Source organism: Haliotis asinina, chromosome 8, assembly GCF_037392515.1.
Source record: "Haliotis asinina isolate JCU_RB_2024 chromosome 8, JCU_Hal_asi_v2, whole genome shotgun sequence".
NCBI classification, from domain to species: Eukaryota; Metazoa; Mollusca; class Gastropoda; order Lepetellida; family Haliotidae; genus Haliotis; species Haliotis asinina.
Window position 1 is genome coordinate 35,834,276 of NC_090287.1, and position 14,296 is coordinate 35,848,571.

Here is a 14,296-nt window from a genome sequence, read left to right on the forward strand (position 1 = left end):
GCATTTACCACTGCCTATCACAGATGTGCATTTACCACTGCCTATCACAGATATGTATTTACCACTACAGATCTATTTATGTATGTATTTAAATTTCCATGAACATCCCAGTTGTGTAGATTAATGCTCATGATATCAGTCACTGTTTACAGACCACCATCATACAGCTGGAATGTTACTGAGGTGGCGTTTAACAACAAACAAATCCATCCATAGGAATGAATCCAAAACATAGCATGGTTTATACAAGGAAAGGGGGATGAAAGTCTATTGATCAATTGATTATGGCCTCAGCCGACTGTTTTGTTTGGTTGGTAAATTAAGTGGAATGTGTATCAGACATGTGTCCACATTCCTCATGTTCAGTTGCTGGGAATGTTACGGATTATGGATGGAATACAAAGTCCTTATATATGACATAACTGCTCATTGGAAATATGAAGGAGCAGAGATATACTCCGAAACATTGTATCACTTTCAAAGACCTGATGTTGCATGGAGTTCTCTAGAAATTTGTTCATTCAGCTTTAAACCATGCCAATTTTTGACCTCAGATTGAACATGCACACGAGCAGGAAATGATACTTATGCTAGGGTGATATTTCCAAATGTTTTCATATCTTTGGCAGAAATTCTTTTTGCACTGAGTTGCATTTTCAGCATTTGATAACAATATTACTGCAATCCAAGGAGGGGCAGCAAACTTACGGTTGATCTGAAACAGGAGCCATTACATGAGTCTCCGGGTTGAGGACACTTCAACACTAATGCTTTCAACAATCTCTTTCTGGATAGCACAGATAAGGCACAAGGCATTCGAAGACAGATAAGCCACTGACAGACACCCCTCACACAAACTTGTGAGGAAACAGGCTTAGAGACAATCTGACAGTGAGACTGACAGACAGTGACTGACAGCGGTCTGCCAAAACTTGATTTACACTGGGTCTACATATACTTACTTATGTTATTTTCAGTATCATTGTGTTAATTATGAAATGTGCAAACCATCACACAAATATTGGCAAGCTGAGGTAACGTTATATAGAATGATGTTACTACATATTGAGAACATCTACAGTTTGTGAAGCAGGTGCTTGTGTTGGGTATCTTCTTGTCAAGTAAGTGGATACGTCCTGTATTTTTTTACTTCATTCACTATTGTTTCAGTGAATAGATCAACTGAATTGAAATAGATTTAAGTAGGTCATGTGAATCTGGAGTGGGTCTGGTTTTGACATGTGCAGAAATATGACATAAAAAATGACTTACAGAATTTTAAATGTAAACAGAGCGGTCATACCTTATGCAAATATAAACACTCATATACTACTGAAGAGAACACCCAATCTCTTTATATGACCGTAGTTAATTTATCATGCCATGAACTTATCATAGAGTAAACATTGTGTGTTCTTCTTGTGTAATAGATATGGGTTTGGTGTTATCTTTCTGATAAACTTAAACAGTTGCTTTGTTTGATTGTGGAGTCATGCACACAAATTCAACCAGAGAATCATTAAGTTCAATTCATAATTTTAATCTGGATTTGTTGTCACACCTCATTTGGACTGTGCTTCAGTCAGTCTCCATTCTAAAATGAAAAGCAATCTGATAGCAATTCGAGAAGAATTCTTCAGTGTTACAGAGTTCATGCAGATGTTGTAGAGAAACATAAATCTGTTTGATGTGTGTAATTTTCAAGTAGGGTCAGTCTACTTGCCATTCATGACCCAGTTCACCCCATCAGTAGGCTGAAACACAATGTCCCTGCCCTTGGCAAAGTACATTCAGAGAAAAAGTCATCATGTCCCAGCCAATTGCATGCTGCAGTTGCTTTAAGACACCATGGTAAAGGGGGTAAATATTTGTCCTGCCTCTGAAAAGGGAGTTGAAAGGAATTGATGCCCTTATCGTGTTTGTGTGCTCTTATTACACTCAACTAAAGTGTGAGTATTTTTATGTTTGTGTTACTTTAGGCCAGAACAGTTTAGATGATGCTGTTTCAACCTACCCAGCTAGACTAGTTCAAAGTATTTGTGAGTGAAAGCAATGTTTTGGCTATCTTTCCTTACATAAATGTGTAATATAATGCTTTCTGAAGTTAATCTGAAAAATATGGCATTAGGTTAGCCAATGATGTCTAGGATAACAAATATTGATGAATTGTATTATCTCTTCTTGACGATCACTGTTGCAATAGTACTAGTGGGAAAACCATAATTATTTCATGGTGCTTTCATTTTTCGCTACTATGCCAAGTTCATGTCATTGAACACTGTATAGCTAGAATATTGCTGAGTTCAGTGTAAAACTGTACTCAGTCATATCATTGATGCATTTTTGATAAATCTTTAATTAAACTAAAGAAAACAGAAGGCCTTTTCCATATTTATGTGTTCATTCCCCCAAAAATGTTAAAGCAAAGAATATCAGGTTTTTTTATTGAATTTAAATTGAAAAAGAGATTCCAGTAATGGATATAAAATGTGGCATCACATCTATGTGTCCCATCTTTATAAATACAAACAGTTTTTATATCAAAGTAAGAGCAGATGAACTAGATTACTGCTATTCTTTTTCTATTATTATGTACAGAAGTGCTTTGAGAAACCCTCCTGTATCGTATACACAACCTGGGATGGGTTACGAGTTTCCACCTGAGCTGCCGCCAGGTATCTGACCTATTGACAAACAGGTCAAACGAGTGTTAAAAAAACACTGTCCAGGACTGGCGTGTGCCTGTACATATCTTCTTGAGTCGGGATCGACTTTCCATCGTGGACAGGCTTGACTGGCCTGCCACAGTGGGATATCTTAGTGTTATATGGCCCATGGAAGAGAGACCCTTTGTCACTGTTCCTCATGCCAGGAATTATTTTGAATAAATTAACTCTGCAGGATGCTGAAAGGGGGGACTGTGTTATAGATTATTATCATTCATGTTTTTTGGATTTTTTAAAAACTGGTTATAGATATTGCTGTCTCGAAAACAACTTTGAATTTTGGAGTCTAGTCAAAAGAAATTAATCAGTGTAGAATATTTAGAGGCGAAGCCATATTATAGGTACATGTATATACTCAGCAGTGCTGTGAAACATAAATGTTATGTAGGTGGGGTGATCATTCTGAACTTGCCTCTACAGAACAGGGGCATCAGGGTACTCTAGTGGCGAAAGCATTCACACATTAGAAGACTACCATATAAGTAAAATGTGTAAAGCCAATTTCTGGTGCCCCCAGCTGTGATGTTGCTGGAATATAACTTAAAACAGCCTAATGCCATACTCATTCACTCTCTACAGAACTAAATAAAGTTTGGTAGTACATCCAGACCAGTGAGTGATATTATGAACAACATCCAATATTATTGCTTTGGCCACATCCAAAGCCTGACTGCCAGATCCGTCATGCTTTCCAGACAACTCACCATTAGATGCTGGGAACCTAGCATGGCAGTAGTTTATGCTGAATACTGGACTTTCATAGAGGAGACTTCTGAAGCACTCTTACCTCAATATAAGAAGCTAGGGGTGGATATGACCCATTGCATGATATCCCAGCCAAGTATTTTCAAGCAAATTTGTATATGACGCTCTATTGGCGTTTGGTTAACTTTCCAATGTTAAAAATTAGTTGGAAAAATTATCAAGGCAAATGATACCAGAAGCATCCTGTGAACAATATCCCAGGCTGAAGAATTATTGCTTCTATACCAGAAGCATTACCAAAACCACATTGCATGTTGTCACAACATTCTGCCTTTCATGAAGCAATATCACAAACAACACTTGTTGTGTAACACCATCAAAATTGTTTGCAGCTCTAGATGATGATGTTGTTGTTATTCGGTGGTTGAGATGATGTTATTTGATGTTACAGCTGACTCCCAGGTAAGGAGAGAGGATGCCAGGTAAACAGGGGATCTGTTGGTGTCTGGGGGGAAGCCGGCCCCCAGAGATCAAGTGTGTGGACTACGACTCTCCTCCAAAACCCCTTGCTTTGGATATACCGATGCCAACAGATGAAGCAGAGCTTAATGCAAAATTCGAGGAGCTTGTGGTGAGCGTAAAATGCCACTTGCCATTATCATGTGTATATACTGAACAGCAAAAGAAAAGTAACCATGTTTTTTGTCAAGTTTTTAAATAGAGGACATAAGCATAAACACTTACTTTTATGAGACTTCATTTTTCGAAACTTGCGTTTCTTTTGCTGTTAAGTATATTATTGTTGACTCAACATTCTACTACAGTGATCCATTGCTGTCATTTTCCTCATAAGTCTTTTGTTGTAGAAGGGTCCCTTATAATGTTTGTGGTGAATATGAATTTATATCCCATTATGATATGTTTCAGCACTGTATATATATCCAAGTGTATATATTATCCAATATTTCATCTAACACTTTCTCTCTCATACCCTAATGGTCTCATTATGAAAGGAAATGTTTCATTTCTTTGTTATTTTGTCATAATGTACTTTGGTTAATCTAAGCAGATACCTCTTTAAGATTGGTTCTTCCACTCTGCCTGAGGATCGGACAACACATCTGTTGAAGTTTGTGTTAAATGAACTTTAACAAACTTTGACCTTACGGTTTATATGAAGGCTGGTCCTTGATGGTGTTATCTGTCAGCCTTTTTATAATTATTTGTCTTAAGTTCGTTAGCACTTAGATTTATAAATTTGGACAAAAAACATAAATACTCGTTCGCTGATGTCTTTTGGGTGTAATGATCATCACATGGTTTGAATATATTTTCTTCAATTCCAAAAGAAAAAAAGGGATTGCCAAACAAGTCTAAATAGCCTATATGGTGCTCAATAATACATGTAGTTGCTTTTACTTATCGGACTGAAGCAGAGAATGTGGAAACACATCTGACTTGCTGGTTAGACAGTTCACCTGACTTTCACCAGTTGATACCCAGATCTCATGCACATAGATATTGTAGCTGAGTAAACGATTTGATATGAATGAGATCAAACACAACCACAGTAACAAAATTAGGGGAGATAACTCTCAGCTGTCATTTCACAGGCGGAACTGGATCTGGACAAGGCTCATCGAGATGCCATGTACAATCTCCCACCAGAGAAGAAATGGCAGATTTACTGCAGCAGGAAAAAGGTCAGTAACAGTGGAATATATTTGTTTACAACTGAAGACACCAATTGTTCGGGACACACTGAGACTCCTGATTACCGTCATTGTGTTTAGGTAATGGACCGTATGGTTGGGAAAACAGTGATTTTGTTTTTGTGAATCCTTCAGATCCTTTTAATGGATCTTGTCATTATGCTGTATAAAATGTGTCTCATGAGGATCTATAACCACAACAATGTCGTAGATATATGTATCCAGTGTTTGTGTTATTACCAAAACTGTATTTCATGCAAATAAATCTACATTTCATGCATGATATTTTCAACCTGGGTGTTCTGCATGCAGCACAAGTAACCAAAAATCCAATTTTCCCCAAGGAAACATCAAAATAAAACAAAGTTTCTCTCAGCTAATTTGACTTGCTTGCTATAAAAGGCAAAGAAATTGTGTCCAAATTTCAAAATTTTACCAGAAACCTCACAGCTTCCTGGCTTGGGTGTCCACCTGCAGTGCATGAATATGCAAGATTCTCTGGGCTATGTGTTAGGGGAAATCAAAGCTTTTTTATAACCATGAACACTAGTATGTTGACAGTCTTTTGATACTTCAGATTTGTTCTTGATAGGATACATATCAAGAGATAACCTCTTGAGTGGCATGAACATATTCTCATGGTGAGAAAAAAGAAGTCTGAAGAGTTTATTCATTTCCCCAAGCTACTCCTTGTCAAAGTACAGAGTGTCTTTAAGACACCTTTACTGAAGCAGTGAAATAGAGGACTTCAGTTGATGTTGTCAGTTCTGATGTGAGGGTCATGTTATTGTGTAGGTAATAAAAACAGATTGTAAAATGATACAATTTATTCTGTGTAAGAGTGAGTCTTTGCATGTGTGTCTGTCTGTCTGTCTGTGCATGTGTGCACGTTTTAAGAATGTACTGTATCATATGTCTACAATATAATGCAGAGCTTAATTTGAAAATCTACATTTGCCAAATCATTCTATACCTGATTTGGATTTGGAAATAACATTTCCCGAGGGATTGAAGAGAGACATGAATGTCGTTCATCCTGTGATAAGAAAAGAATGTCTGGATTAGTCTTGTGGTTAAAGTACATGCTTGTCAAGCCAAAAGCCTGGTTTTAATACTCACTTCCATTTCAGTTCATGTTTTGTATGTCCCCTGCAGTGATATCAATGAGATAATAGCAACCACCTCACTTACTATAATGAGAAGATTACGGGGTGGAGATCTACAAAATGTTCATAATAGGGATTGGGACCCAGAAGAAAGAAAACATTGTTTAATTGGAACAGTCCTTCCTTACATACCTGCAGGCATGATCAAGACCACTGAGTTTTTGTCATTTATGAGCCATTGGCATTCAACATTTGTTGAGAAGGCTAATCAAGATGGACATCCTCAATCAGTGAGCTTGATAATCTTCCCAAGTGAGACTTCTTCCTTAATCCCTCAACACAGGACTCTACAGTTCAGACCACATTTGTAATAGTTATGATGTAAAATACTTTGTTCTATAAAAATGCTGAAATGGAAATATATTGCTGCATTAATATTTTTAAATTTTCCCAATAACAGACAACCTTGAGAATGTTTTGTCCTCAGGAAACATATAAATGACGTATGACAGTCTCATGCATGAAATGTTTAAGCCGACCAGACCCTTAATAATCATGATAAATAGACTACTTTTAGTAAGCTCTGAACATAATTGTGGGGTTTACTCACTCAAAACCTTGCATAACCATAATTAGAATGTGTTTTTCAAGCAATGCATTTTGATTGGTTTATCATGTAGATAGAAATACTTTTGTGTGTTTCTGTATCATAAGCATGACTTTTTTAAGAAAATATGTATTTCCCTATGTCTGTATATATTTTCTTGGTAAGTCATAGAGAAATCTGAAAGTGTTGCAAAACATTGACATATACTTTGTACACTCATGCATGAAAAGTTCAAGCCTTCCATCCTTGTAGCAAACGATGATCTCTCACTGTCATCAGGTGGGCTCCACTGTTCTGACTTTTCCATGATCCCCCTACAGGCCTCTGATAGCCATCTACAGACTCATCACCTACAAGTCGTTGTCGGTCAGATCACAGATAGGAGTTTATGTGGATTAATAAAAAAACTTGAAGTGATAGATCACAGCCTTGAGTAAAATGGTGGTAGATTTAAATCACAGGAGGCAGTTCAGATTCTCTGATATAAATTTAGGGTTCCAATCCACTATTTCTTATCTAACTGCTTAGTCATTGCTTTCCATTTGACAGTGTGAAGCCTTGGTATTAAGTGGTGCTATAGTTACTTCTAGTCATCTTTGATTCCATGATTCCATAATGTAATGAAGGCCATGGTTTGACTATTTGTTCGTTGGAACCTCAGTGCCCAGACAGTGACCTCTGCCTGTCGTTTAGGTCTTCTTGTTATCATTATCATTAGAGCCCCAGGTCAATTTTAATGATAGTTGTTCATCTGTCCAATCAGACATGACAGGCTTCTCCTCGCTTGTAGCATCTGTAGTGATTCAGCTTGAGCTTGTAATAGCTTCTCAGAGTCCAGAAACTGATGGACAGGCACAGAAACTGGATCGTATTCACACACTAATCAATGCTTCGGTTCCAGTGTGATCTGTATTAGTCAATACTGTAAACATCTCACCTCAGAGGCATGGCTTCAGACAGAAAGGGTTTAGCTCCTACTCTGATAGGGATCCAGTGATTACTCTGCTTGGCTCTGTGCTTTGGACTTAATTGCATCAAACAGCAATCACATGTAGTAGTGCAGATTGTCAGAGTAATGGCTGAGTTTTACTGTCCCATTTCTAATCCAAAATCTTAAATGAGATTTTGGCATGTTTGAACCCTTTCATCTTTCTTATTGGTAGATTAGATGTGTGCTGCTGGCCATAAAAATCTTCGTTAATTTGTCTTTAACGGCATTAGGAATGTATGTGAAGAGGTAATCAAATCAGTGTATGCTAATTTCTTGACATTTGCTACTCAAAAACTTCTCAGTGCCTATACCATTTTTCAAAAATTTCTTTTCTTTCTTTGAGTTTGCTTCAGTTTTAAAAAATGTCAAGCTTTGTTGTCTAAATTGGTAAAACAGTAGCACCTATGTTGGTTTGTTATAAGAGGTGTCTGGGTGGGTTGGATGGTTTCATGTTCTTTAACTAGTGTCGTCCACTCCACACTGCTGTTCTCTATATCGGGGAGGTGGGGTAGCCTAGTAGTTAAAACCCTCACATGCCAGACTGAAGACCAAGTTGGGTACGATATGTGAAGCCCCTTTCTGCTGTCCCCCATGATGATGTTGATGGAATATTTCTAAAAGCAGCATAAAACCCAACTCACTCACTGTTCACTATATCATTTACTTGATTATCTTGTCTAAACTACGTTACAGACAACCATGCTTTAGTTTGAATATTTCTGTATCATTAAAAGAATACAAGCAAAACCTCCATCTTCATAAAACACAGAATATGAAGCAGCTCATTTTATCTTTATTATTGACTAAGCTTTACAGTTCCTTGCTTGTCATCGAGTCATTACATGTGTGATGTTTAGCCTGGTAGTATTTCCCTGATCGATAGTTATCAGGAGTCATGTAATGCCCACACATCGTCTTGACTGAATCATACATCATTACAGTGTGCCAATATGATTAGCTGATATGTAACTAGTCATGTGGAATATAGCATTTGATGGATGGAGACATGATAAGATTATGTTGCTAATGTGTAATGTTACCTTTGTGAACAAGTGACTGCCTTGATTCACAATTTTTCATTTCAGTAGCATGTTGTCAAAGATATAATGGTAATACTTCTACTGACATTGGGATCTAGAATATTTCCCTGCAGTAAATCTTTTTTAATTACTTTTGAAAAGACTAGGCATTATATTTTCATCATTTCATAGGAGAATACAAAATCAGTTCATTAATCTCACAGTATTTAAACACAGCAGGCCCTTTGCTCAGCCCTAAATATAATTCCATACCAATGAGTGAACAAGTCTACATTTTCAACAGGTTTTTGTCCATTATCACTGGGACCCTGTTATAATATATATTCAATTGTTTGTTTCTCTCAGAATTCAGAAACTAACCATCATTGTAGAATTTGTACATCTTCTGTATGTGAGCCAGTGAGTCACAAGGGCGACATTCTGTGTTGGACTGGAAATAGATGCCGATATTGAACTCAACACCATCAGCAGTAAACCCACATGGAATACTTCCCCTGTGTAAATGTACACTCGGGCTGAGTCAGTGCAGCCAATTAATAATGTCTCATAAATAGATGGTTATAAGCTGCATCTGAAGTAGACTAAAGCTTCGTCTCCAAACAAACATAATTTGTATTGTAACAGATAAACCCATTTACACTGAAAAAGAGCCCCAGTGAGATTTGAGATTCCGAACCTTAGAAAAAAATTAGACTTGCTTCATTTAGGGCTTTATTTTGATTGAGTCAGTTTAGTTTTATGCCGTACTAGCAATATTCCAGCTATATGGCAGCTGTCTGTAAGTAATCGAGTCTGTTCTAGACAATCCAGTGATCAACAGCATGAGCACAAATCTGCGCAATGGGAAACCAATGTGTCGAGCAAGTCAGTGAACCTGACCACCCGATCCCGTTGGTTGCCTTTTACGACAAGCATGGGTTACTGAAGGCCAATATTCCAAACCAGATCTTCACAAGGTAAAGTCTTGGCATTGCACATAGGGCTGCTCATGAGGTTTAATATAATACGGTTTCTGGGACTGTGAGACAGACCACAACTGAAGCAAAAGGACTCATGTTAGGCGATATGAATCAGCTCTCACCTAATTTAGATCATGTTGCACTATGGAGTGGTAGGGTAGCCATATGATTAAAGCATTCATCTGCCAAACCAGAGGCCTGAGTTTGATTCCACACATGGTCCAGCCAGGATAAATTGACAGAGTTTTGGGTTAAACAAATCAAACACAAAAGAAAACATTTAAAATTCTTTCATATTTAAGTGCATATCTGACTTTGACCAAAGCATCTAATGGTTTTCAAATCAGAAGTGCTAACACCTCCTTTAGTGATCAACTACTGCAGACAGACCTGTCCACTGTAGTCTCTCGCCATGCTTCAGGGCCCCCTTGATCAGTCCCTACACTGACCACCAGTATCTCTACATTTGGCCTAGGAGTATATCCAGAAAGTGTTCCCATGTTCTTTTAAGTGGCTGTTTATGAACTATCAGCCTTGTAGGCACTTGTATGCACCTTCAGCCAGAGCGTGTATTGGTCTCTGATTATGACCATAGGATATATAGACGGATGTCCCTTGAGGAACTAATTGAGCATAATCTGTCTGGACAGTCATATGTGCAGTGATGGTCAATGCTATCTCTTTCCTTTCAAGTATTTATGCAGTAATGTTTGAGTACAGGGTTTCATCAGTCTGGAAGTCCTATTCCTGAAGCGTCTGTAAGTAGGTAGCCTCTTTGTGGAAACATCACTCTTCTTGTTGAAGATCCATGTTTCATTTCGAATTTAGGTATGTTATGTGAAACGCTCATCAAGACAATACCAGCACCAAACCTAGACTAACAATCAGTCCCAGATTTGTTGTCTCTTCTGTTTAATATTTCAGATTTTTTATTACTCAGAGTTCAAGCTTGATGGGTCAGTGTATAATAAAACAAAAACTAACATGGGTGAGATGACAGATGTACATGATTATGGCTTCTGGGAAACTGCTACATGACCACAACAAGTAGCCCGTTGCTCTGTCAGTAATTAGAAGCATGCTTGTTAATTGACCGTCAAAATTGGTAATGATAGTAATGAAGAGTTAATATGTTCAGGAGGTACAGACAGAGATACAACTAGTAAGGATGTCTGGCTACTCTCCATGCTTGTCCAACTTCATTATAGCAGCAGACATGTGACCTTCATACACTGACAGCCACATTTGACCTTGAGATTGATATACTCAGGTCATCTGACATGACTTTCCCTTCTCCTGAACGTATGAGTGAACAAGCCAGTTTATGGGTAAAAGGATGGATCTGATTTGTCTCTCTTACCAACCCCAGAACCTGGATTAAAGACATTCATCCTAATTGCCATACTCATTCTAATCAGAGACCATATACCAGTATATGGTCCCTTTTCTAATTTTCCACAGAAGAAATTAGGAGACTTGAAGGTCCTGAATATGATGAATGAAGGATGATTATATTACCTTTATATTAAACTTATAAATGCGACTTAGTTTGAAGTCTTTGAATCCCATTTCGGCATTTTGCTGTGATAAATTGAGATTTTCATGAAATTTCTATTTTCCTTTGGAAACATTTGTATGAATTTGTATGAATAGCACAAAGGTAACACAGTTTAAGAAATAACTAGCCATCACAGGTGCTCTGTTAATGAAATGCAGGATACATCTATAATCTGACCATATTTTTCATTTCAATCCCGATTAACCGAACAAGCTACAAGCCATGGCTTTGAAGTCCAACTATTTCATAGACTAAGTCTTAACCTCTTACATCAACATTCTGTCAGTTTTCAAAAGGAGACTTAAAAAGGCAGACTTCCAAGCCAATTAGGCTCACATGAATACCAGTCTGAGTTATCAAATCACAAAATTGTGTTTTTCCCAAACAGGTGCATCGATAACGGATGTTTCCTGGAGATTGTTGCTATGGTATTACAAGGAATCGCAATCATGTAGTCCATTGTTATTGCCTAACTGGAGTTATTAAGGAGACTGGTGCCAGGGCCTGTACGTGTTCATGCCATGACCACACAGGTGCTTAGATTATGTGCTTTATTATCATGTAATTGTGAAGCAAGTATCTGATTCTCTAGAAGTTTACTGGATAATGATGAAGTATGTTTTGATGAGATAACATTCATGAAACATATAATTTCAAGAATACATAACACGACTGTCTGAATTCCAGTCTGTTCATAGCATTTTGTCATTATCTGTGATTATGTTTTAGTGGGCTTAGTTATGGGTGATAAAACTCGATCTAAAGGTGTCCTGAGGATGATGAGCAGCGAAAGTTGGAAGAGATTTCATTGCACACTTCAAATTTCAGGTGAAACAAATTTTCGGTTTTCAGGTAAAACTAAGATTGTGTTCTTTGGAAGAAGTCAGAGAGCATTCCATTGTTAACTTTAGATTTCTTTCCTTTCTGTGTTCAGTTCATATGAAATGGTAGCATTTGGTTTTCCCTAGTCCTTCTCACAGTCCCTGAACCACATCATTTTCCCATCCCAGCTATGTTAAAGACCTAAATGAAGCAAGTCTAGATTTCCCCAGCCTTCTCTAAACTCACCTACCAGGAGCTCCTTTTCAATTTAAATGGCTTTATGTGTGGGTGTCAAAATTATGCATATTCAGGAACTAAGCATTAGGGTAGGGTTTCCCTTGCAACCAAAATTTTAGAAGTTTAAAACATTTCAATCCTATATTTCTCTTCACAGAATAGTAAAGGTGTATTAAGTACTTGCTTCACCTCTTTCAAGCTGAGATCCCATAGATGTGGCTGAGAAAGTGGCATATAAAAAACATGCACTTTGCTTGGATTGTTTCAAATTGAAACATCCAATCAATTTCTGTAGCCATTCCTGTCGTGCCTATTGATTTTTGCCTGTTTTTGTCTGTGTCTGGTGTTTCTGTATTGCAAACAAGGTTATAAGTTGTTCTGCTTTCCATGATTAAACTCTGCTTATCGGTGGATAATGTAAACAAAGGCAGCCAAAATAGAATCATTGGCCAGATGCTTTTTGTGTTAGGTCCTTACCTAAGGTGTACGAGAAGTGAGGTGTGTGTTTGATGATAGTGTTATAACAGTATTTGGGATAATATGTTTTAAACAAATGTTTTGTCGATCTATTTCTAGAATGGGGTAATTTGAAAGTTTGTGTTGATAGTTGTCTAATATTGACCTGTTACCAACATTTGATGAGCTTGTGTAAATATATAGTTTCTGTGAAGGTTAGTTGTCTGTTGTACCAGAGTGCCCCTGTCAGAATTTGAACATTTGTTTCAGGCATATAATATATTATTTTAGTGTATCTAAAATATCAGGTAATAAGGATGGTTTTCTGATTCATGCAGCATATAAATTTATATACTGCTCTCATATGAATGCTGAATTACAGATCACTCATTTTTTCCATATGATTGAACTTGATCTGTTATTTGAAAAGGAAAAAAAACCATGTTTCTCAACTTCTTTTGAGTAGTAATTTTTTTTTGTTAGTGGATGTCAAAAAGACACCAGTATGTCACCAGTATTGTGATTGAAACTATCTCGCATAGTTTACTGTGAAAGGGAAATACAATGAAACCCTCCTTATCCTGACAGGTATTTTGGGTTAGTGATTCTGAGATGCAATGCCCCTTTTCATGTGGATCAGTAGATTCTGATCTAATCTGTTTACTTATGGATGAACAGGGCTAATATTGTGGTCAAGGAATATGTGGCATAGCCTAGTGGTTAAAGCAGTGACTTCTCTAATTCCCCTGGCATAGCCTAGTGGTTAAAGCAGTGACTTCTCTAATTCCCCTGGCATAACCTAGTGGTTAAAGCAGTGACTTCTCTAATTCCCCTGGCATAGCCTAGTGGTTAAAGCAGTGACTTCTCTAATTCCCCTGGCATAACCTAGTGGTTAAAGCAGTGACTTCTCTAATTCCCCTGGCATAACCTAGTGGTTAAAGCAGTGACTTCTCTAATTCCCCCGACATAGCCTAGTGGTTAAAGCAGTGACTTCTCTAATTCCCCTGGCATAACCTAGTGGTTAAAGCAGTGACTTCTCTAATTCCCCTGGCATAACCTAGTGGTTAAAGCAGTGACTTCTCTAATTCCCCTGGCATAGCCTAGTGGTTAAAGCAGTGACTTCTCTAATTCCCCTGGCATAACCTAGTGGTTAAAGCAGTGACTTCTCTAATTCCCCTGGCATAGCCTAGTGGTTAAAGCAGTGACTTCTCTGATTCCCCTGGCATAGCCTAGTGGTTAAAGCAGTGACTTCTCTGATTCCCCTGGCATAGCCTAGTGGTTAAAGCAGTGACTTCTCTAATTCCCCTGGCATAACCTAGTGGTTAAAGCAGTAACTCATTTTCTCTAATTCCCCTCACCAGTATAATGTGTGCAGCC

General features: G+C 37.7%; 1 protein-coding gene across 1 annotated transcript in view; it reads left to right on the forward strand.

Moving 5' to 3' along the window:
• LOC137294471 (disheveled-associated activator of morphogenesis 2-like) overlaps positions 1–14,296 on the forward strand; it is a 98,963-nt gene that overhangs the window by 24,591 nt on the left and 60,076 nt on the right. Inside the window, exons 2-3 of the mRNA XM_067825494.1 lie at positions 3,883–4,062; positions 5,045–5,134. Of these exons, the coding sequence (XP_067681595.1) occupies positions 3,907–4,062; positions 5,045–5,134 (246 nt within the window). The 5' untranslated portion in view covers positions 3,883–3,906. The remainder of the gene's footprint in view (positions 1–3,882; positions 4,063–5,044; positions 5,135–14,296) is intronic.